This window comes from Astatotilapia calliptera, chromosome 17 (genome assembly GCF_900246225.1).
Source record: "Astatotilapia calliptera chromosome 17, fAstCal1.2, whole genome shotgun sequence".
NCBI lineage: Eukaryota > Metazoa > Chordata > Actinopteri > Cichliformes > Cichlidae > Astatotilapia > Astatotilapia calliptera.
Window position 1 is genome coordinate 26,827,635 of NC_039318.1, and position 21,623 is coordinate 26,849,257.

A 21,623-nucleotide genomic window follows, 5' to 3' on the forward strand; every position below is an offset into this window, starting at 1 on the left:
ACGGATCCTACTTCCGGGCCTAAAGTAGTCTGCGTTTAATATGGCTTTTGTGTTGTTAACGTGTTTAATGTTATGTATTTTCTTCTATTTAATCTCAAAAAGCTCCTAAAAAAGTCAGTGATCACTGTTGACCTCCCTCGGCTTTTATTACTGCTAATCATTTATTTAAGCTCAGTTTTTAAAACCTTAGGATGTAACTACAGCCCAGCCCATGCAGCAGTATATGAATGACTAACCTCGTATTGTGGATGGATTATCTCAGTTGTTCTCCTGGCTGAAGTTTGGTCCTTTTACAGCATCCAGCCATGCGATTGCATTTGTTCCTGACCACCGAGAAAACTCACGTTAACTTTTATCGAGTGGGAAAAAAGTTAGCTTGTTTATATTATGCTAACATACCTGTGTCGCTAGCGGTCACGTAGCACATCATTATATACCAGCTAGCCAAACTTCAGTAACCCTACAAACGTCACTGCTGTTTAGTTTTCTGTCTTCATTTATGTTGGAAGTGATAACAGAGCTGTACGTTTTAATTTGTTTCCAAAACCCCGCAGTCAGGACATGCTATATTGTATTTAGATAGAAGCTAGCGAGCTAACTTCCTGCTAACTTCTAACTCCGTTAAATGTCATAAATTCCGTTTTCATGGATGCCTGGATGTTAAACTCAATTGTTACACCTGGTAGAGCAGAACGCTGATCATTTTATTAAAGACGAAAGACTTTAGACAGTTTTTCAACTCTCAGTAATGCCATAGTGATCGTTTGATATATGGACCTGCAGCGGAGTTTAGGCCCAGACACGGCTAGTGACGTCAGACTTAACAACCGGATAGCAGCCATTAGGTACGGTGGTAGTAACATTATGCTCTGGAGCTGTTCTGCTGCTAATGATATTGGAATAATGAAGAAGGACGACTACCTCCAGATTCTTCAACTTTACCTCAAATAAACAGCTAAATGCTTGAAACAGGAATTATATCAAAAGCACAAAACCTGGTTTTGGAATGGATAAAGCAGGCTAACGTCAAGTTTTTTGCTCTCCCAATGCCCCTATTGAAATTTTTGGACTATGTTTAAAAGCTACACCAGGAAACCAAACAATTATGCATAGAAGAATTATGCCAGAAGCTTGCTGAGGGATAGCAAAAACACCTGGTTGAGGTGTTACACACATATACGCTTGTACAATCATTCCATCTTAGAAAACACTTCAAAGAAATGATTAAAACTGTGATATTCATGCCCATTATAAATGTATGTAACCATCTGACAGCTGTATATTTTATTTTATTTTATTTGTCTTTGTGAATGATAGTAACAATTTATAAAACTTTCTATCCTAATGATTTTGACCAGAACAGGCTAACCCACACAGGTTTCTATCTGCAAAATCTGTAATACATAAAGAAATATTTTTTACGACTCTCGATGGCCGGGAATGTGCAATGTATTTTCCGTCTTCAAGAGCAGCTGAACATTTATTTGTCTTATCCCTGGCACCATCATTTAAAGGCAACGTTTTGACAGCTTGTTTCTTTTTCACCTCCAAGCTGTGCGCAAATCTTTGTAAGTGCTCTTCTGTTTTCTCTCCTCTCCTGCTCTTTTCTCCCCTGAGATAAACACCACTCATATTTCCAGTCAAAGACAGCTGATACAAAACTGTGGGTGTTGCTGGTGATTCAAAAACCACATCAGACCTCTGGTATTGGTCACTGTATAGCCCGCTGAGGAAGAGCATCCCACATCTGTACTCGTTATGTTTCTGGTTTCCTGATACAGCTGGGGCCTCTGCTTTAGCCTCACTTTCTCTGTGGCCAAAAAAACACATGAAAGGAACATGAAAAGCCAATGTTACCAGACAGCATTTACAACAAAGTGAGTACTTTAATAACCAGCAGATGAGTCACAAAGTAACAGAACTCCCAACGTGGATCCGAGGCAGTGCAGAGACAACGAAGCAGGTGGAGGATATTTGGAATTTAAGCTGTTTTGGATATGCCGGGGTAAGGCTAGAACATTGCCAAGCCAATTATGTAAACCTCTGTTTTTATTTAGGAACCTCATTTGGTTCAAGCTTTGAATGACTATGTATCTGGTTTGTATGATTGCTGAAAGTAATGTTAAGCCTATAACTGTGGCTTCTGATATCTGTAATGACTGTAATTTAAATTTTAATTGTTTTATTTTTTGAATGGGAGTCTATAGGATTTATGTGTACTGCCAAAAGTATATATTCTTTTCTCCACCAGGATAAGATTTGGTTGGTTGATTTAACTAGAAACCCCTCAGTTAATGCTTAATGCTAAAGAGAGGGTGATTATTATTATTATTTTATTGATTTTTATTTTATTTATTCTGACTCGGGATGTACTTTTCGATTTTTGGCTATGTGCAGAGATTAAAATCATATAAGGTCGTATAACAATGCCTTGTAAAGTAAATAAAGTAGTGTCATTTAATGTAAATGGTTTGGGGAGTCATATTAAAAGAAGTAAAATTATGTCAAAAATAAAAAGAGAAGGAATAGAAGTTGCCTTTCTACAGGAATCTCACCTACCGAAGTTTGAGCATGAAAAACTAAAGAAATGGAAATTGAACCAGTATTCTTCTTCCTGTCCTCAGAGTTCAAAAAGGGGTGTGGTAATTTTAATTTCGAGTAGGTTAAATTTTGAATGCATTCAAGAAATCGGTGATAAGGAGGGGAGGTTTGTGTTAGTTAAGGGGTATCTGGAGGGTACACTGACTACTCTTATAAATGCTCCCCCAGGATCAGAGTTAAAAAATTTTAAACAGGTTTTTGAAATGATTGTTGTAGAGGCACAAGGTACTCTAATTTTGGGAGGTGATTGGAATGTTCGACTCAATCCGTCTATGGACTCATCAAACCCACACGCCCCGGGATTAAATAAAATAACCAAAAATATTAAATTAATTTTAAAGTATTTAGGGCTTATAGATGTATGGAGAGAATTAAACCTCATCAAGAAGGACTATACCTTTTTTTCTCACCCACATTCATTTTATTCTAGATTGGATTATTTCTTTATGTGTCAAAAAGACTTTAACAGTGTGGTCAATTGCAGGATAGGAGTGATGGATTTATCGGATCATGCCCCACTGTATCTGTAAGTAGTGCTTGGACACGAAAGAAGAGTTACATCTTGGAGATTAAATACAAGTACTCTATGTCCGTTGAAAGAGCAAATTAGCCAAGATATAATAGATTATGTAGCGGAAAATGACAATGAAGAAGTCTCTCCGAGTATTTTATGGGATGCCCTAAAAGCGGTTATACGAGGAAAACTTATAGGCTACAGTACTAACTTAAAAAAGAAGAGAAATGAGCATTTAAGAAAACTCCAGGCACAACTACAATATCTTGAAGATGCCCATAAAATAAGCACAAATATAAATTTGAAATTAGAAATACAAAAGAAGAAAAATGAAATTGATGAAATTTTTTCAAGTGAAATACAAAAAAATATGGCTTTTTTTTTACAACAAAGATACTATGAGGTAGGAGGCAAATCTGCAAAATTACTGGCCTATAAATTAAAAAAACAACAATCAGAAAATATAATACATGAAATAAAGGATCCTCAAACAAATAACATTGTGTATAAATTGGAAGACATTCCGTTAGCAAAGAACTATACACACAATCTGGATGTTAAAGGTATGATATCTTTCTTGGACTCACTTTGCTTACCAAAGCTGAATGAAAACCAGAATATAATCTTAATCAAGGACATATCTGAAATTGAAATTAAAAAAGCTATTTCAAAATTAAAACCTAATAAATTCCCAGGCCCGGATGGATTCCCATCAGATTGGTATAAGGAAATGAAAGAGTTATTGATTCCCTTGATGAGAACATCATTCAATTATATTTTAAAGATGGGAGTAATTCCCCCATCTTGGAATGAGGCTTCTATTTCCTTAATAGCTAAAGAAGGAAAGGACAGGCTTGATTGTGAAAATTACCGCCCTATTAGTGTTCTTAACCAGGACTATAAGATATTCACATACATCCTTGCCAAAAGAATTGAAAATATTTTTGTTCAGATAATTAGCTTGGATCAGACTGGTTTTATTAACCCTTTAAGACCTACCATAGAACCAGGTTCGCCAGAGCTTATATTATATTTTTACATGCTGTGGAGCCATTTTTGGGAGCATTTCAAGTTGCTATACATCAATACAACCATTATAGCCCAAACTTTAATAATATGTCTGCATTAGGTGCATAGTAATTACATAAATTGCAAAAAAGTGCAATAAACTACAAAAAAATTGAAAATCGTTTTTGTTTTTTTAACATATATTTCTAGTTAGAGAAATTTAAGAGGCTTATCCCTCAAAACTGTAAATACAAAAAAGTTACACAAACTAGTTTCCCACCACAGGAAATTTATTTTGAGTGTCTTCATAGTTTTATTTTTGAAATACACCAATTTTTATATACTGCAGGAAAAACGAAAATAAATATTATAGTGCAAATTTGCAAAATAACAGCATATGCATCAAAATAAACTATTTCCAGCAGTGCAATATGAGTCCTAAGCATCCCAGAAACGACACAGAAAGTCATAAACTCAAACATAACTTTTTAAAACACATAACAAGTAAAACACAAGCTCATAAGGGCCCGATCGTAAAAAACTACATTTCCGCAAAATGACGTCACTTCCGGTTTCGGGCAGGTCATGCGGTCATGTGATAGTTCGCGCTGATGGACGTAGGAAGTGTTACAAACAGCTGATGGATCGGCGAAGCGTGTTTCTGGAATATCATGTTTTTGTTGCTGCAAGTGATTTTTATGCAGTTTTTGCAAAGCTATATGTGGAAGGAAACTGTGACCTAGGACAAGCTGATGGCATAAGATGTAAGTACAACTCCTCCAGTTTCATATGCAAAAAAAATTATTGTGCTAGCTTAAGTGGTTGCAGAGCTACCGGGATTTAAAAATAGTTACGCAAAACAGAGCGTGCCCGCTCCGATCGGCTGTAAAGGGTTAAGCAGAGACAAACGCAAGATAATGTTCGCCGAACATTACATGTTATTGATTATGTTGGAAAAAATAAAATTCAGATCGTCCTTATGAGCTTAGATGCTGAAAAGGCCTTCGATCGGGTTAATTGGGAATTTCTGTATAAAGTCATGGGCAAGTTTGGATTTCATCAATCGTTTATCAGGATTATGCAAGCACTATATAAATCACCAATGGCACGAATTAAAGTTAACGGGGCGCTTTCTAATGTTTTTAATTTACAGAGAGGGACACGTCAGGGTTGCCCTTTAAGTCCCTCACTCTTTGCTCTTTTCAAAGAGGCCCTGAGTCAAAGTGTTATACAAAGAAATAATATTACTGGAGTCAAGATCATGGGTCGAGAGCATAAGATTTCCTTGTTTGCTGATGATATTTTGATTTACTTGACAAATCCAAACATTACTCTCCCCAAGCTGTTATCACTTCTGGAGACCTTTAGCTCACTATCAGGTTATAAACTAAATATATCGAAGACTCAGATATTAACTTTTAATTATAAGCCAAATCAGGAAATTAAGTCTAAAGTCAATTTGAACTTCGAGTCGGAGCAGATGAAGTATCTTGGAGTAAATATTACTAAAGATCTCTCTAAGATATATAATGCAAATTTTAATCCTTTGTGTTATAAAATAAATGAGGATACTAAAAGATGGAACTTATTAGCATTTTAAAATTTTGAATCACGTATTGATACAGATAAAATGAATATCTTGCCCAGGATGCTTTATTTGTTCCAAACACTCCCAGTTGAAATAACTGATAAACAATTTCAGGAATGGGACAAAATAATCTCTAGGTTCATATGGCAGGGGAAAAAACCACGGATTAAGTACCAAACTATCCAGTTGGCTAAAGACAACGGGGGGTTGGGGTTCCCATGTTTGAAAGATTATTATATTTCAGCTCAGTTGAGGATATTAGTGTGTTGGTGTAATGTAGACTACCAAGCGAGATGGAAAGAAATAGAAACAGAAACAGTGGCCTTAAGAGGTTTTCCAATTCAGGCAAGCTTAGGGGATGTGACACTCATTAAAAAACAAATTAATCAAGGAAACCAATGGACTAACTTGCCTTTAAAACTTTGGTTACAATTTCTTAATAAGAATGATTGGAATGAAGAGGCCAGGATTTTAAGATGGTGCGCTTTTGATTTTGATTTTTTACCCAATAAGTTAGATGTAAGATATAAAAAATGGGCAGGACAAGGCTTAATGGCATATTGTATGTTTTACGATAAGGGAATTCTTATGGACTTCCAATCAGTAAAAGATCAATACCAGTTAAGCAAAATGGATTTTTTTAGGTTTCTTCAAATTAGGCATCACCTACATAACTTTATACCTAAGAGAACAGATCTTTTCTCTCTACCTGTTTTAAATATATTTGTCAAGGCTTACCAGGCAGATCCCGGCCTCAAGGTGATTTCTAGACTGTATAAGGGTATACAAGCGGTTAAGAAGCGGAATACTACCTACATTAAAAAAAAAATGGGAAAGGGAAACAAATACAGCAATTTCAAATGACATTTGGTATCAGCAGTGTGCTTTTCAGTGGAGAATTTCTAGTTCTAATATATGGAGATGTTTTGGTAGGAAGAGTCTCTGTGGGTTTTTTAATACTCCTGCACAAAGTAAACATTATTCTAATCACTAGCTGCTGGAGAAACTGTGGGGCCCAAGGAATAAAACACTTCCACTTGTTTTGGTCCTGCCCATTGATCAACACTTTTTGGGTATCGATTCATTCTGAGTTACAGACCATTTTTAGTATGCAACTTCCCTTTAATTGGGATGAACTTTTGTTTGGATATTTATACTCAATGAATGTAGATAAAACGTCCAAGCTGTTGTATGGTATTCTGAGTCTGGCTGCCCGTAAGACTATTACCAAGAAATGGCTTAGTGCAAAAATTCCATCACTAAATGACTGGTATGAGATTGTTTATGGGATGTTTAAAATGGAAAGAATTACCTTCATTAATAGACTCCAATATGACATATTTAGTGATATTTGGGTTAAATGGAAACATTACATTTTGTCAAGGAGACCCGATTTTGTTTGAATCTCTGTAATTATGTATGCCACATTTCTGAATTGTTATGTGTATATATGTATATGTCAGTATGTATGAGGGTATAGGCGAATATATATGTATGTAGGTATGTGTATGTATGTCTAAGTATATGGGTGTGTGTGTGAGTGCATCTATGTGTGTGTGTGTGTATATACACACTAGATGGTACACCCGTTTGTTTATTTTTGATTATTTGTTTATTTTGGTTTATTTGTGTTCTTATAGGTTGTTTGTTAAAAAAAAAAAAAAAAGATTTTTATTTATTCTGATAATTTCTTTGCTCATTTGGCTGCTTTAGATCTTCAACCAACCTGGTACATGTCAGCCACGTCCTCCAGGTCTTCAAGAGGGATATTGAGATGTTTGCACGTGTGCTGAAAGATATGATCCCTCCGGGAGGCCTCAGGTCCACCCCAAGGCCTTAAAACACTTCACCTAGGAGGCACCCAGGAAGCATCATAGACAGAAGCCCAAACCACCTCAGCGGTCTACTTTCAACATGGGGGAGCAACTCTAGTCTCTAATCTCAAATCATCAATCACCAATCTCGATCCTAATTCAAAGTCTGAGCCCCAACACCCTTCAGAAGAAAGCTCATTTACACTGCTTATATTTGTGACCTTACTGGGTTCGATTCTCAAGTTATTCAGCAGCGTTCACATTTACTGCAAACGGTGAACCAATCCACCTGTCAATCTTCTGCTCCACTCTCCTCCGCCACAAAAACGCAAGAAACTTGAACCCATCCACTTGCAGCAGCGGCTCCTCCGCAAATAACATTTAAATGTCATCCGTCTGAGAACCTCAGTCTCGGATTTCAAGGTGCTAATTTTCATCTCCTGTTTCATCCTCAGCTGCAAACTGCCTTGGCATGAGCTGAAAGTCAATGCTCAGCGAAGCAAGAAGAACCACATATTTGCAAGAAACCACTGAACCAGAAAGCTTCCACCCTTTTGCTACACCAAGGACTTCTGTTCATTAAAGTTATATGGTAAATGGTAAATGGCCTGTATTTGTATAGCGCTTTTCTAGTCCCTAAGGACCCCAAAGCGCTTTACACAACCTGTCATCCACCCATTCACACACACATTCACACACATTTATAAACAGAATTAGTGACACAGGTGACAAATGCCTGAGAGTAGAAACAGGACTCCTTATTTTCATGCATTCAGGCCACAGGGGCACGTAAGTGCATGAATAAATAGTTAAAACTGAAAAATTAAAACTATTCATAGTTGTTTCAACTTTTATGATGTTCTCCAGTGTGCTTACAGCTTCATCAGCTTCTAGAAATCACACCCGAAGTCAATTGTGCAAAACATTTTTGATTCCATAGAAATGATGAGGAATGACCATTTATGGCGTAATATCGTCTGTATTCCAGATTTCAAGTCACCTCCCTACCTACTGTAATTCTTACGCAACACATTCTCGCGAAGGACAGTCATAGAGAGAACTTGTGCAGTCATCTGGAAAACGCAGCTCGACTTGGCGTGAACCACAGACCACCATTTTGTGCTGGACCATAGATCATGTAAAGTTGGCTGCTGTTAGGCCACACCTGGATTTCAAAGCAAACATTACACACGAAATCTAACAAATTTCAGCTAAAACATTTAGAAAAAATCTGTTACCAACACAAACGGGACCTTCGGAAGCTTAAAGGGAAAGGATTTTTCTAGAATCCATATAGTAATGACTGTGATGAGAAATCAGAACTGTTAATTAAAACCAGATCATGTCAGTATTTACAATGATTTGTTATTTAATAAAAGCCATCTTTTTGTCCGTATATTTAAACCGTGAGCCATGAGAACTACTTAAACACCATGAAAGAAAGCCATACTTTTACTCTAATCTCGTTCATCGTAATCTAATATCTTTAAAAAGAAAAAGAAAGCACAAGAACGTAGGCAGTTGCATGCAGTTGACTGCTGACCCTCAGGGTATAGCCTTTATGAATAAAAAATGCGGCGGTTAAAAAAAAAAAACACAAATTCTGTAGGAAAGAACAAGATATGCTAAACATATCAATTTCAGCTTCTCCCAAATGAGATCCTCTGGTGCCTTGTAAGTATCACAAGATATTTATGGCAGCAGTTGTGATTGGGTTTTGAGCTCTTGCCAAACAAATGCCTTTATGAGGTGTTTGAAATTTAAATGAAAGGGTAGGAAGTTCATTTGGGACTGGGGTGGTTACAGATGTCTCTCTTGAGCCCCCGAGTCAAAGTAACAACCTTTAAAATGACACAAAGGAGCTAAAAAGCAGGAGACGTGGAAATAAAACAAAACCTCAACAATTTCTTGGTGGTCTTATTCTTGTTCTTTGTTGCCAGATGAAGCTTAAAATGCAGTTTCTTCCAACCCCAACCCACAGAGCTGTTCTTCCTTCCCAATAAGTGTGTGCCTGTTGGATTGTTTGAAACATCTGTGCACAAAGCAAACAAACAACAACAAAAAGACTTTCTCAGTGGTGGACAGCGTATTTGTCCATGGGCACAAAGCGTCATCCATGTGGAGAATGTATTCTTTGGTAATCTAAAACTGGCAGTGCTTTAAAGAGTACTTCCATGAAACTATATCTTCTTCATCTGGTGCGGTGAGGAATGTGAGGGTAAGCATTAGATGAGAAGAGGGACAGTAGGGGTTTGAAGAGTGGACATGCATGTAAATGAAGGAGAAAAAGCACTTAAAAGGTACACTTTGGTGCACAAATACGATTCCGTCTCTATAATCTTTGGAAAGCCCATTTTAGGAAAATAAATATCTTGTAATGAGAGGACTGTTAATACTTACAAATTTAATTACCGACATAATAAACTCTTCATATTTACATTAGAAGCCTTTTACTTTTGGGACTTCAGCCCAGATATCAATCAGTGACAGAGGGACGCAAGCCCGGGGACTTAGGATAACAATCAAAAGCACAACAGGAGTGACCTCTTAGTGTAAACCAACAGGGTCATCTTGTTGCCAGACGCGAAATCCAGAACCCTTGGCAGGAAATCCACCGTGTGCTGTTGACATCGCAAGTCATCCGTGACAGACAAGGAATAATACTTTCGGAGAGGAAGAGTTTGGAGGGGGAAAACAATGGAGTCCAACACAGACACTGTGCTGTCACTGGAAAATACAGCTTTCAGGCATGATACTAAATCTTTTGTACATTAAGGAAAGGGAAAGCACTAAAAACAGAGATGAAAAATATGCATCAGTTATAAAATATAAACTTATGAGCTAGCAATTTCTCTGTCTTAATATGATAATAAATTCTATTTTAAATTTGTACGCCTCTTATTTGCTGCAGAGACGTACAAATTATACTTGTCTAAAATGTCACTTTTGATTGACACCATAATCAAGAATTTAATCATATTAGTCTCTTTATAGTCATTCACCAGCCGTGCTACCAACAATATAGGGCATTATAAAGAAGAAAGTCATTGTAATTGGTCTCATTAAAAATGCCCCAAAGCATCCCTTTATTCTTTATGTTTCAGCAGCACACCGTGCAGGAGTACGGTTAGTTTTAACGTCCATAATAAAGCGTAAAATGAGCCTGTAGTTTGCCTTTGGGGGGCAGTGAGGAATAGTAGCTCTGAAACTGTGTGCACAGCTGGTTTCAGGTTTTAAGTGTAAATCGGACCATCTTAATGAGAAACTCACTTACCATTTGATCAGCGTGCAACAGGGAAATCAGGAATCGCTAAATTTATGACCATTATGGGCCTTTGTTAATGGATGTGTAGCAGAGTCAAATTCAGTGTTCAGCGAGGAGAGATGTGGATGGACCTAAGAATCTTTCGTTTCTTTTCTTGGACAATGTTGATTTTGGCTGGATGCAAGTTTCTGATGTTGGCTAGACACTGGGAGAGCAGACTCGGGGTGCTTCCTTCACATTCTCACACACATTTGGATGGGAAATGTGTGTTGGCAAAGTGACAGAAGTTACTAACAGAAATCTGATCCACTGTGGAAAAAAAAACAGTCATTCTATAAGAAAAGGTCATCAGCCAGAAGTCTTAACGCAATGGAATATCTAGTAATGATAAAGTTTTATTCTGTATATACCTTATTTGCACATGAACAAAAACTTTTTTCTTTCCCAGGATTATAAACATTGTTCTTTTTTTCTATTGTACATTTTTTGTTTTAACATGACTCACTCTGGAAAATCAAGTGTAACATACTAAACCACAATCAAGGGAGACTGACAGAGAGGCCCACTTAGACCCATCTGAAGCTGAGACTGTCGAAGTACTTGGTGGCCTGCCGTAAAAAACAAAGGCAGAGAAAGACTGACCGACAGGCCCATCAATCATCTGCCAGACTGGCAGGAAGGTAATAGACACGCATACACACAAAAGGTTCCAGAAATAAAAAGGCCAACCCACACGATCCACACCAAGAGCACCAACAGAATCAAAAACACTTCATATCACATCTAGAGTACATTATTCCTGAGGTGACAGCATCTGATTTTAGCACTTAAGAGTAGAATGAAACATCTGGATGGCTGTGGAGGTTATGTTCTTTCTCCATTGTTTTCCATGCATCTCTAAAGGGATTCTGTTTAAGCGTTTCATCAGATCAAATTACTTCTTTGAGCAAAGCGACTGAATCACCATGCCAGCATTTTTAGCTAAATAACTACATTTCATGTATACTTCAGAACATTTAATACTAGAGTTACTACACTACCAACTGTTTTGCAGTTTTGTTAACACTTGCATGGACATTGGTTTACATTCATTAAAGATCATTACATTAAGTAAGTATCAAGTTTCTTCTATTTTATATTCATACAAACGCATGGAAACTAACTGCTGTCTGTAATGTAGGGGTAAGACAAGACAAATAACTACAGCAATACTAGCTGCTTTAAGATAATATATTGTAGAGCGATATCTTAAGCTAACTGCTAACACTAATATGCAGCATGCTCACAGTCACCATTGTATCATGCTAATGTTGGCAGGTATTGTGTTTACCATGTTCCTTTGTGATTTCCTGTGTTATAACTGTAACATTTCCAAATTACTAATAAAAACAAAGTATAGCCATATACGGTATATAAATGACTGATTAGCCAACACTATATGACCCATTGGTTTATAAGGTCCTGCTTCAAATCAGTGACAGAGGGACACATCATGTCCATCAGAAATAAATAAATAAAAATAGTTTTTTTTAAGCCAAATATTACCATATTTGGACAAGGACGTAAATGGCTAACCATAGGTGCATGCACGGACAGTGCAGAAGTATCATGCATACATGCAATAAATATACAAATACAATAGAGTGAATTTCACTCACTGACTGGAGCACAGACAGCTGCTAGCACAATTAACTGCATTATTTGTCAGGCAGTTGCAATAAAAATGCCTCTATAGGGCCCAACACTGCAAAGATGTTTGATGGTCCCAGGCTGACTCCAGTAAAGATGAGGTGAGGCCTTAGTGGATAGTTTGTCAGTGACAAATTATCACATAAAGCGCCATGCCTCCAAATAACAAACTGAGACAGGGTTTGAAAGGGTTTGCCAAAAGAAAAGTCAAAAGGCATTTTAGGGGACAAGCACACCAATGTCCATGTCTACCCATCCAGTGGCTAAAGCCCATTAATGAATGGTGCAAAAGGAAGTGAACTCAGTAAAGACTATGCCCATGATGCTTCAGAGTCCAGTTCAATCTAATCACTGTGGATATTTATTGGTAAAATATTTACGTGAGCTCTTAAAGTCAAAAGACCAACAAAGCCGGAAGGCTTAATCCTCTGAGTGCCATCAGTTTGCGTTCACCTGATAGTTGAAATACCAAACATTGCAACATGGTTTGGAAAACTACTGGCAATTGGATAAAGTACTCATGAATTGTAGTAAATGAGCTAAATTACTGGCATGCTCCTTAAATAATTGTAAACAACATGGTCTGAATCGATCAGAAAGACTGAATAGTGATTTCAAACATCATGTTTACCTATCTGGTTCTCTTTTGTTCCTCAGCAGAGCCAAATGCTGTCCCCTCAAGAGACGGCAGTATTAGCTGGTCATACCTTAACATATCACGAACTAATGCCGGACACTCAGTATATTATGCTTTCTATCATTACATAGTAAAGCAGGAATATCATGCAGCACACTGAAACAATTTGAAATGTATCTTGCCTTGGTAACATTGCATAAATGTTATAGTAATAGGCTTCTCCACAAGAGAATACAAGGCCTACTGGATATGGCACTTGATATTCGTAAGGGTTAATAAATGCAGAGCATAAATGCCATTGTTATTTTCACCACATTTTTTTTGGAAGATTATAGTTAAAGATAGAGGAAAACATTGGAAATAAAAAGTTCCTTTGCGAAACTTCCTGACAATGATGGTTTTGGTGGTGGTGCCGGTGGAGCTTTGCCACAAAAGAAGCCAGAAGAGCTAGTATGTCTTGACGGGACTTGCAGAAATGCGTCACACAAAAAACTGACATAAATCATTGTGATGTAATTGTTTAGCCAACAAAAGGATTCTGAAGAGGGTGAATGTTAGTGGTAATGTGATACGTGTAGATTAAATTGTGTGGTTTTCAACTTCCCCACAGAATTAAGTAGTTCTCTGGAAACATCCGCCAGTGTTTATGGAGTATACACAAAAAGACGCACTCCTCGGTCTCGCTTCCTAGCGTCCACAATTTCCTACACTGTTAACATTTCGAGTGCCATAAACAAATAATTGTTGATTTGTTTTAATGTTCAAATCTAACATTTGGTGTGAATGCTCAGCATGAAAGCATTTTTCACATTTAACCACAGAGTACACATCCCGAACTATCTCATGTTACTAAACAAGGAACAAAAAGAAAAAAAAAAGTCTCAACCCTGGGATATGACCAACTTCTAAATGAAAGGCGTCACACGCGTCCTATTTTATTTAAAATGATGTGATTGGTTCCTGTTAAAGTCATAAATATTAATCATCGACAAAACAAACGGTCAAGTCAGCTTGTTTATGTAAAAATGGCAGTTTTATCTTAAAGATTTAAAACTTGTTTCAAACAATCACATCCAAGTTTGAAGTCTGTGTATAAGTAGGCAAATGAGCTGTATAATTGCAGCAAGTGGTTTTCCACATACTGCATATTCAAAATATTTTCCTCCCAAAATTCATGAAGTGTTTTTCATTCGTTGACATTGATATTTGGCTTTGATAGGAATCCAGTTTGGCCCTGTGAAATTTGTTATTGTTTTTACAGCAGATATATTTGCTTTAAAGCAGTGGTTCGACTGATTAGCGCTTTTTTCCCTTCATAAAGAAATGTACTTTACTGTTCTCTCTTTGGCAATTACAATCACAAAAATTTAATAAAACCATGTACAGTAGTATCAGCACATCACATGGATTATGTAGGTATTTTTAATATATGTAATAAATATGAGAAGAAGGCACACAAAATGAAAAAGGATGAACTTTTTTTGTTGAGAAACTGATATATCAGCCAGAGTGATAGTATGAAGCTCTTGTATAGTAGCTGATATCACAGTATAATAAATATGACAGAGGCAACTTCACCACTACACAGATATAAAGGCTGTTCAGCTCTTCAGCAAGGAGATCAAACCGTGAAGAGAAACAGCAGCTGCACTTTGAATTGCAGTGCCGACAGTAGTCATTTAATTTAAAAAGTGACAGCAGTGAATACAAATATACCCCTTTTCCCTTCATTTTGACCAAATTTTGACATAAATGTTGAATACAAATTTCCTGTAACTCTTTTTTTTAAAAATTGTGGCTATAATAAAAAAAAAATGCAGAATGATATCCTGACTTTTCGGTCAAATAACCTTTAAATAATTAAATACTATTATTACCATTTCCCATTCAGCAGCCACAGTCTAAAAAGGGGTTTGTATGAGTCACAGAGTCCACATGGCACTAGAGATTTTGTCCACTGAGTAGGTACAGGACACCAGCCAAGCTTGTCCTGACTGGTTTATGCGTGCTATGGCAGCAAAGTTTTTACCGGGGCAATCCAAAACCAAGGCAGAAAATCCATATGATCAGCTACAATGTCAAAATCTGTACACTCAAAAACAAGCACTCTGTGGCAGTAGGAGGTTCCGCTTTTGTGCAAAAACATAACAATGAACATGACTTTCACACTGCAAAAAACAGCATCTACATTAAAGAACAGCATAGTGAAGTGAAGACAATGTCCTCAGAGACACTGTGTAAATGCTCTGGGTAATGTTACCTAAAAATCAGACTGAGACAATATTATTACGAGCAACCCAGATGAGGCAAACGAAGGGCAAGAGCTCGTGATGATGTGATGATTTGGCATCTCTTGCTCTGATCTTGGCCAATTCCTTAACCAGAAAAACAATAAATACCTAATAACTAACCACTGCAAATCGATTCAAAATATACTCTTGCAAAGGGCTGCGCTGTTTCTGGCAGTGGTGAATATAACTGCCCAGCATATTCAATAAACAGCAAGTCCACCCATTGTGATTCAAATCCCTCTGATACTATAAGGCAGTTGAGTCTCTTTGTAAGAAACCAAGTCAGACAAAAACTCGCCAATCAAAACGAATCTTTGGATTCCTCTAATCTCAGCTGGCGGGCACCACTTAAGGATGACGGACAGATAGGTTGAGGTCTTTCCTAGCTTTCATATCATTATATTCTGATATGCATTTCTTTCGTCACTTGTGCCCTGGTGAAATCCTTAAGAGAAACCGCTGATAATACAAAAGAAACTGGCAGAACCCGGGGCTCACGTTTTTTTTGTCTGTTTAAAGCGCTTTTCATCGGGCGCTCATCATTTTGGTGGCAGCGCTGCATGCTGGTTGCCATGTTGGAGATACGAAGGGGTGGAGATACAGGGTTGGATTATGTTATTCGGAGGTCATGATGGGATGGCATGGTGTCTGGTGTCAGTCACAACCCAGACCAGTAGCAGTTGAAGGGACAGCACTAGCCACAGCGACGGAGTCAGGCCGGACACTCCGCCACAGTCAGCGTTATCTTCCTAGTGGCAAGCAGGGAAAAAAGAAACTAAAGTTAGTATTTGTTACAGAGAATACATTTATCTCTATACGTACGTATATATATATATATATATATATATATATATATATATATATATATATATATATATATATATATAAGCAGTCCACCAACAACTTTTCCATTGCTTTTGCTCTTTTTGTAACAGAAAAAAAGTCACTAAAACATTTACATATATTACAAGTACATACTCTTATAATACTTTATTTTTCTGAGTGCACTGAATCTGATATATATACACCAATAGGAATTCTGTAACTTAAGCTTAAAAGGAGAAATGATGTTTATAGACAGTTATATGCTGAGTCAACCAGATGAAGAAAAATAAACACTGTATTTCTCTTAAAAATATTATTTCACTACCCTGCTGCTTGTGCCTTTAGTTATATAAAACTCTAAGATAGGTTTATCAGAATGTCTTTTTACATATTTATGGCTTCCCTTGAAAAGGACCTAAAGACTGCCTTGAGTGCAGTTGCTTTGAAAAATCACTGCTGTGTGACCAGTACAGTAGTAGTAACTGAGCTTTACTTCCTAATGTTGTGTTTGGGAATAAAGAAAAGAAATACATAAGCTAAACAAACAGCTGAGCATATCTACATCTGTTTTTCTATTTTTCTTAGCATTTTTTTTTACAACACTGGCGTGTTCATTTTAAAAATGAATGTGAGCTTCATTATCTAACAGGTTGAATCTGATGATGTCACTTCTTTTTTCAGTACTATGAAAAGGTTTTGAGCCAGCCCTATTTTAATTTATCTTTTGCTGAGAGCAGCTAGGCTTTCCTGTAATTTTTGTAAGTGGTCTCAAGCAATAGTTAATGAGCTTTTCTGAAGGTCTTTCAAAATCTTTCTTTGGACATTGGCTGATTTTTCAAACACAGACCTATGAGTTATTCAAGCTGCAAAAAGTGACCCAACACAAGGGATGAGGCAGCATTGTGTCTACACAAAACACCACTTAGCAAAGAACCACTTTGAAATTGTATCTTTAGGCTGTTTGTTACGGCATGCTGTACCCAACAAGTTGGTTCCCAAAGAGCTACTAACTAAAAAAATATCTTAAAGTTATCTTCTTAAGAAATAGAAAAAATGTGAACATTCAATTGATCCAGGTAAGGTATGGTAAAGTACACAAGAACTGGACTGAAAAAGGTCTTAAGGAGTGCCGAATCCATTTGTTGCTCAAAGTGTCGTCAATACATTCAGAGGTCAGGAGAGGGTATAACAGTGAGTGTTGACAGACATGCGTAAAACACGGTGGAGTTGGTCTGTCATGGTTTAGAGTTGCACTTTAGCCAGTAGTCTTAGGAATCGTATCAAAACTGATGGAATCATAAATGCTTACATACAACGTCATATATAAAGTGCCTCATTGGGAACAGCTTCATTTGTCTGCGGGACAATGATCCTGAACTCATCGGCAGTACAGTAAAAGCATACCTGACTAGAAAAACCCGCAATGGAACACTATCAGTCAGGAACTGACCTCCCCAGAGTCCGGAGCTCTGCAGGGTAGGATCATCTTGACTTCTTGAACAAAAGGCAGGCACGATCCAAAGAAGATATTTGAATGTTCCTCAAGAAGTCTGGAGAAGTGTTTCTGAAGACTACTTCAAGAAATTCCAAGAAGCTGCCTCAGAGGGTTCAGGCTAAGAATAACGGCGGCAATAACGACTTTCAAGAATTGCCATACTCCATTTCCATTTATGTTTGCACCTGTTTCAATAAATCACTGTACCCATTTCCCTTGTCCTTGCAAAATATAAATGAGGGGTGGCTCATGACATTTGCACAGCACTGTGGCTGGTGACATTTCCTTTTGCAGACTAAATCCTGTCCTCTAAAGCTTGACAGTTGCAGGTTTTTTACAACTGTATAACAGAATTAACAAAGGACAATGAAGCATAGAAAGCGCCCTAAATGAGCTATGCAGGTATCAAACATGTGGTCATAAAATATGAAACGATATCAGGATGTTTTTTTTCATACTTGACAGGAAAACTTTGGATAAATGAATTCCCCTGATATTTTTTGGCAAAAGAAAATAAAATCTAGATGTAGATGATAGGTGAGCGGTCTGTTTTTGCTAGCATCCGGATACATCAGTAACCAGTAGACATTTGAAGACAGATAATGATTGATGGGGAATAATACAAAGAGAATGGCTTGAAGTTCAAAGTCAGTTAAGGACAGGCATGTAAGTTGGGAAGGTGAAGTCAGATGGTGATATAAAATAAGAAGGAGAAGCAGGTGAGAAAATGTGTGGAAAAGCAATGGAAAAAGATAAAATAGTGGAACAAAGCAGGGACATGAAAATGGGGGAGGAGACAAGACTTGAAACACCAAGGGAAAAAGAAGCAAGAGTTACGAACAAGATCGAGCATTCGAAAATAATGACAAAGTGTTAACGAGTGAGCGTTATGGGACTGACCCGAGACAGCACATGAACAGTGGCAGCAGTAACATGAGCAGAGAAGAAGCCAATGGGGAGCCTGCGCTCCTTCGGCACATGACCTCATCCTAACCATCAACAGCCAATCATAAGGCGGGAAACAGAGAAAACAGAGAAAGAGAATCATGCAGCAAAGGGTCCATATAGTTAGCAGGTTAGAAAGGAAATGAGCAGAAAAGGAAGAAATAATTAGGTTACATACACAAACAGTAGTACAAGGCAGATGCATTCCCTTCAGAGACAAGTGTGAGAGAAAGTTAGTGTGTGGGTGGATGGGTGGGTGTTTGCATATGCGTGTGTAAGTGAGCAACAGTGCAGGCAGAAGAGTTCATTTTTAAAACTTTGACGCTGGAAAAAGACTATAGAGTGAAAACAAACAAAGCACTCAAGCACAGGGGTTTCACACGCAAAGATTCTGTGCTGCTCATAAAAATGTTTGTTTAGCTTAGTTATTCATAAATCAAGAAACAACTGACTGTTTATCTTTGCATGGGAAACCTACGCACATACAGCTTTTGAGGGATTTCACAAAAGACAAAAGAATCCAAAAGAGAAGTGGCATGCACGATGTAAAGATATTAGTTATGGAAAGGTGCCATGGGTTCAGCACTGATACATTGTTCCCATACTGGGAGAGAGTCTTAAGGACTTTGAGGAAGTGACTTGAGCTTTGACCAAAATGACTCTGGTCTCTCCTTAATTGGCCTCTATTATGTTGGTACTTCTTACTCTAATAATAAAAAACGCTAAAATGCTTTTCGCACAGTAAAAAAGGCATTTTGAAAACAGGCTTGAATCGTGAAAACTTAAAATTACACTCCCTGGACACTTTATTAGGTACACCTTACTAATGTAGTACCAGCTTGGAACCCTTTTTGCCTTCATGGCTATTTCTTATTTCTTCATGCCAAAGATTCAATAGAGTGCTGGAGAAATTTCTCACAGATTTTGGAGGATATAGACATGATAGTATCGCACATTTCCTGCATATCCACAATGCCAATTTCCTGTTCCACCTCATTCCAAAGGAGTTCATTGAATTGAGATCTGGTGACTGTAGAGGCCATTTGAGTACAATGAACTCATTGTCATGTTCCCGAAACCAGTCTGAGGTGATTTGAACCTTGTATCATGGTGCGTTATCAATAATCAGAGGATGGGTACACTGTAGTCATAAAGTGAATAAACAACGCAACATTTTCTTAAAGGTTGAACAAGGCAGGCTCAGTGCCTCAGCGTTGTTTATACTGAATTCTGAGCCAGCCATCTGAATGTCACAGGAGGAATCGCGACACATCAGACCATGCAACATTTTTCTTATCTGTTATTGTCCAATTTTGGTGAGGCAATGTAAATTGCAGCCTCAGTTTCCTGTTATTAGCTGACATGATTGCAGTCTTCTGCAGCTGTAGCCCAAGTGCTTCAAGGTTCAATGTGTTAGGATGCTCTTCTGCATACCATGGTTGTAACGAGTTACCGTTGTCTTAAAATCAGCTCAAAGCAGTCTGGTCAATCTCTTCTCACCTCATGCATCAACAAGCATCTTGATCTAAACAACTGTTAATCACTGGGTATTTTAGACTGTTTTTGGACCATTTTCTGCAAACCTAGTTTGTGGAGTTCCGAAATACTCTGAAAATACTAGAATGAACAACTGTCACGTTCAAAGACACATTCAAAGACAAACTCAAGTTTCTTGTCCTTTCTGATGCTCATTTTGAACTTCGGCAGGTCATCTTTATCATGTCTATGTGACTCAATGCATTGAGTTGCTGCTTCGCTTTTGCATTATTGAGCAGAGGAACAGGTGTACCTATTAAAGTGCCTGGAGAGTGCATGGTACAAAAAGCTTTGCAATGGTCTTTCTTTCCAATATAACTACACTCAGTAAAGGCTTGTTGGTTGTATATCTAGTTAAAGGTCATTGAGTGTTGCAGATCTTCTCTGAAAAAGTCTGCTGTTATCAGTCCATCCATTTATCTATTCTCTTCTGCTCATCTTTATCAGGGTCACGGGGATCTGGAGCCTATCCCAGTTATGATAGGGCGAGAACCGGATTACACCCTGGACAGGTTGCCAGTCTGTCGTAGGGCTAACATAGAGAGGCAGACAATCATTCAAAGCCACAGTCATACCTATGGGCAATTTTAATCACCAATTAATCTAACCCCACTAAGTGCATGTCTGAGGCTAAGGAAGAAAGCCAGAGTACCCCAGAGAGAACCCAACAAAGAATCCAAATATCTTCCTTAGAAGATAAACAGAGAGAAAATATTTGTCTCCCATTCACCGGAAAGCCAGACAAAAGGTCTTTGCAGACTGGAGATGATAAACTAGCACAGAACAACCATTTTTTTTAAAAAAGGGGAAAACATCATCCAAGTCTGATTAAAGGCACTTACATGACTATTGTTATCAAAACAAGCTGCAGGTCCCTTCCTGTACCGCGGCTCGGAAGCCAATTGACAAGGATCAGGCCCTTGTGCTGGATTACTGAAGTCAGGAACATGACAACTTCTGATTGATTCTGCATTAGTAATAGCAGCAACAAATAGTGCTTTGTTCAGAATACACAGTTTTTACGTACAGCTGGAATAGTGTTAAATCATACATCTTGATTACTAAACAAAGACACTAGTTGGAATACGTTGCTTAATACTGCAATGACGCAGCCATCATGTTCTACAATGGTGTTTTCCAAGAGGCTTTACCTCTAATTGATCACAGCTCTGTGTATTTGCGAGAACATCATTGATTTGTTTGTAAGCTATTCAGACTTATCCCACAAAACCATCTGCCATACAGACTTAGAAACCAAAGCATTACAAGTCTCTCATTCTGGGCCAATTTGTAAATGTCAATTATGGCGGAGATGATCATTTTTGTGGGTGTGGGATTCTAAAGGACACAAATGAGGGAAATACTCCACGGTAACCGCTGTCGATAATGGAAAACAACCCTTTTACAGAAGCTTG

The 21,623-nt window shown here is 37.7% G+C and overlaps 1 protein-coding gene across 6 annotated transcripts in view; it reads right to left on the minus strand.

Moving 5' to 3' along the window:
- Nucleotides 1-11,151: 11,151 nt before the first annotated feature.
- cacna2d1a (calcium channel, voltage-dependent, alpha 2/delta subunit 1a) overlaps nt 11,152-21,623 on the minus strand; it is a 114,047-nt gene continuing 103,575 nt past the window's right edge. For 4 of the 6 annotated variants that reach the window (XM_026146520.1, XM_026146518.1, XM_026146519.1 and 1 more), the window contains 3 exons: nt 21,051-21,133; nt 18,628-18,716; nt 16,049-16,156 (listed from right to left, as the gene is read on the minus strand). In XM_026146520.1, the coding sequence (XP_026002305.1) occupies nt 16,120-16,156; nt 18,628-18,716; nt 21,051-21,133 (209 nt within the window). In that variant the 3' untranslated portion in view covers nt 16,049-16,119. Of the gene's footprint in view, nt 16,157-18,627; nt 18,717-21,050; nt 21,134-21,623 lie in introns of all 6 variants that reach the window. The other 2 variants (XM_026146521.1, XM_026146517.1) reach the window with 1 other exon arrangement.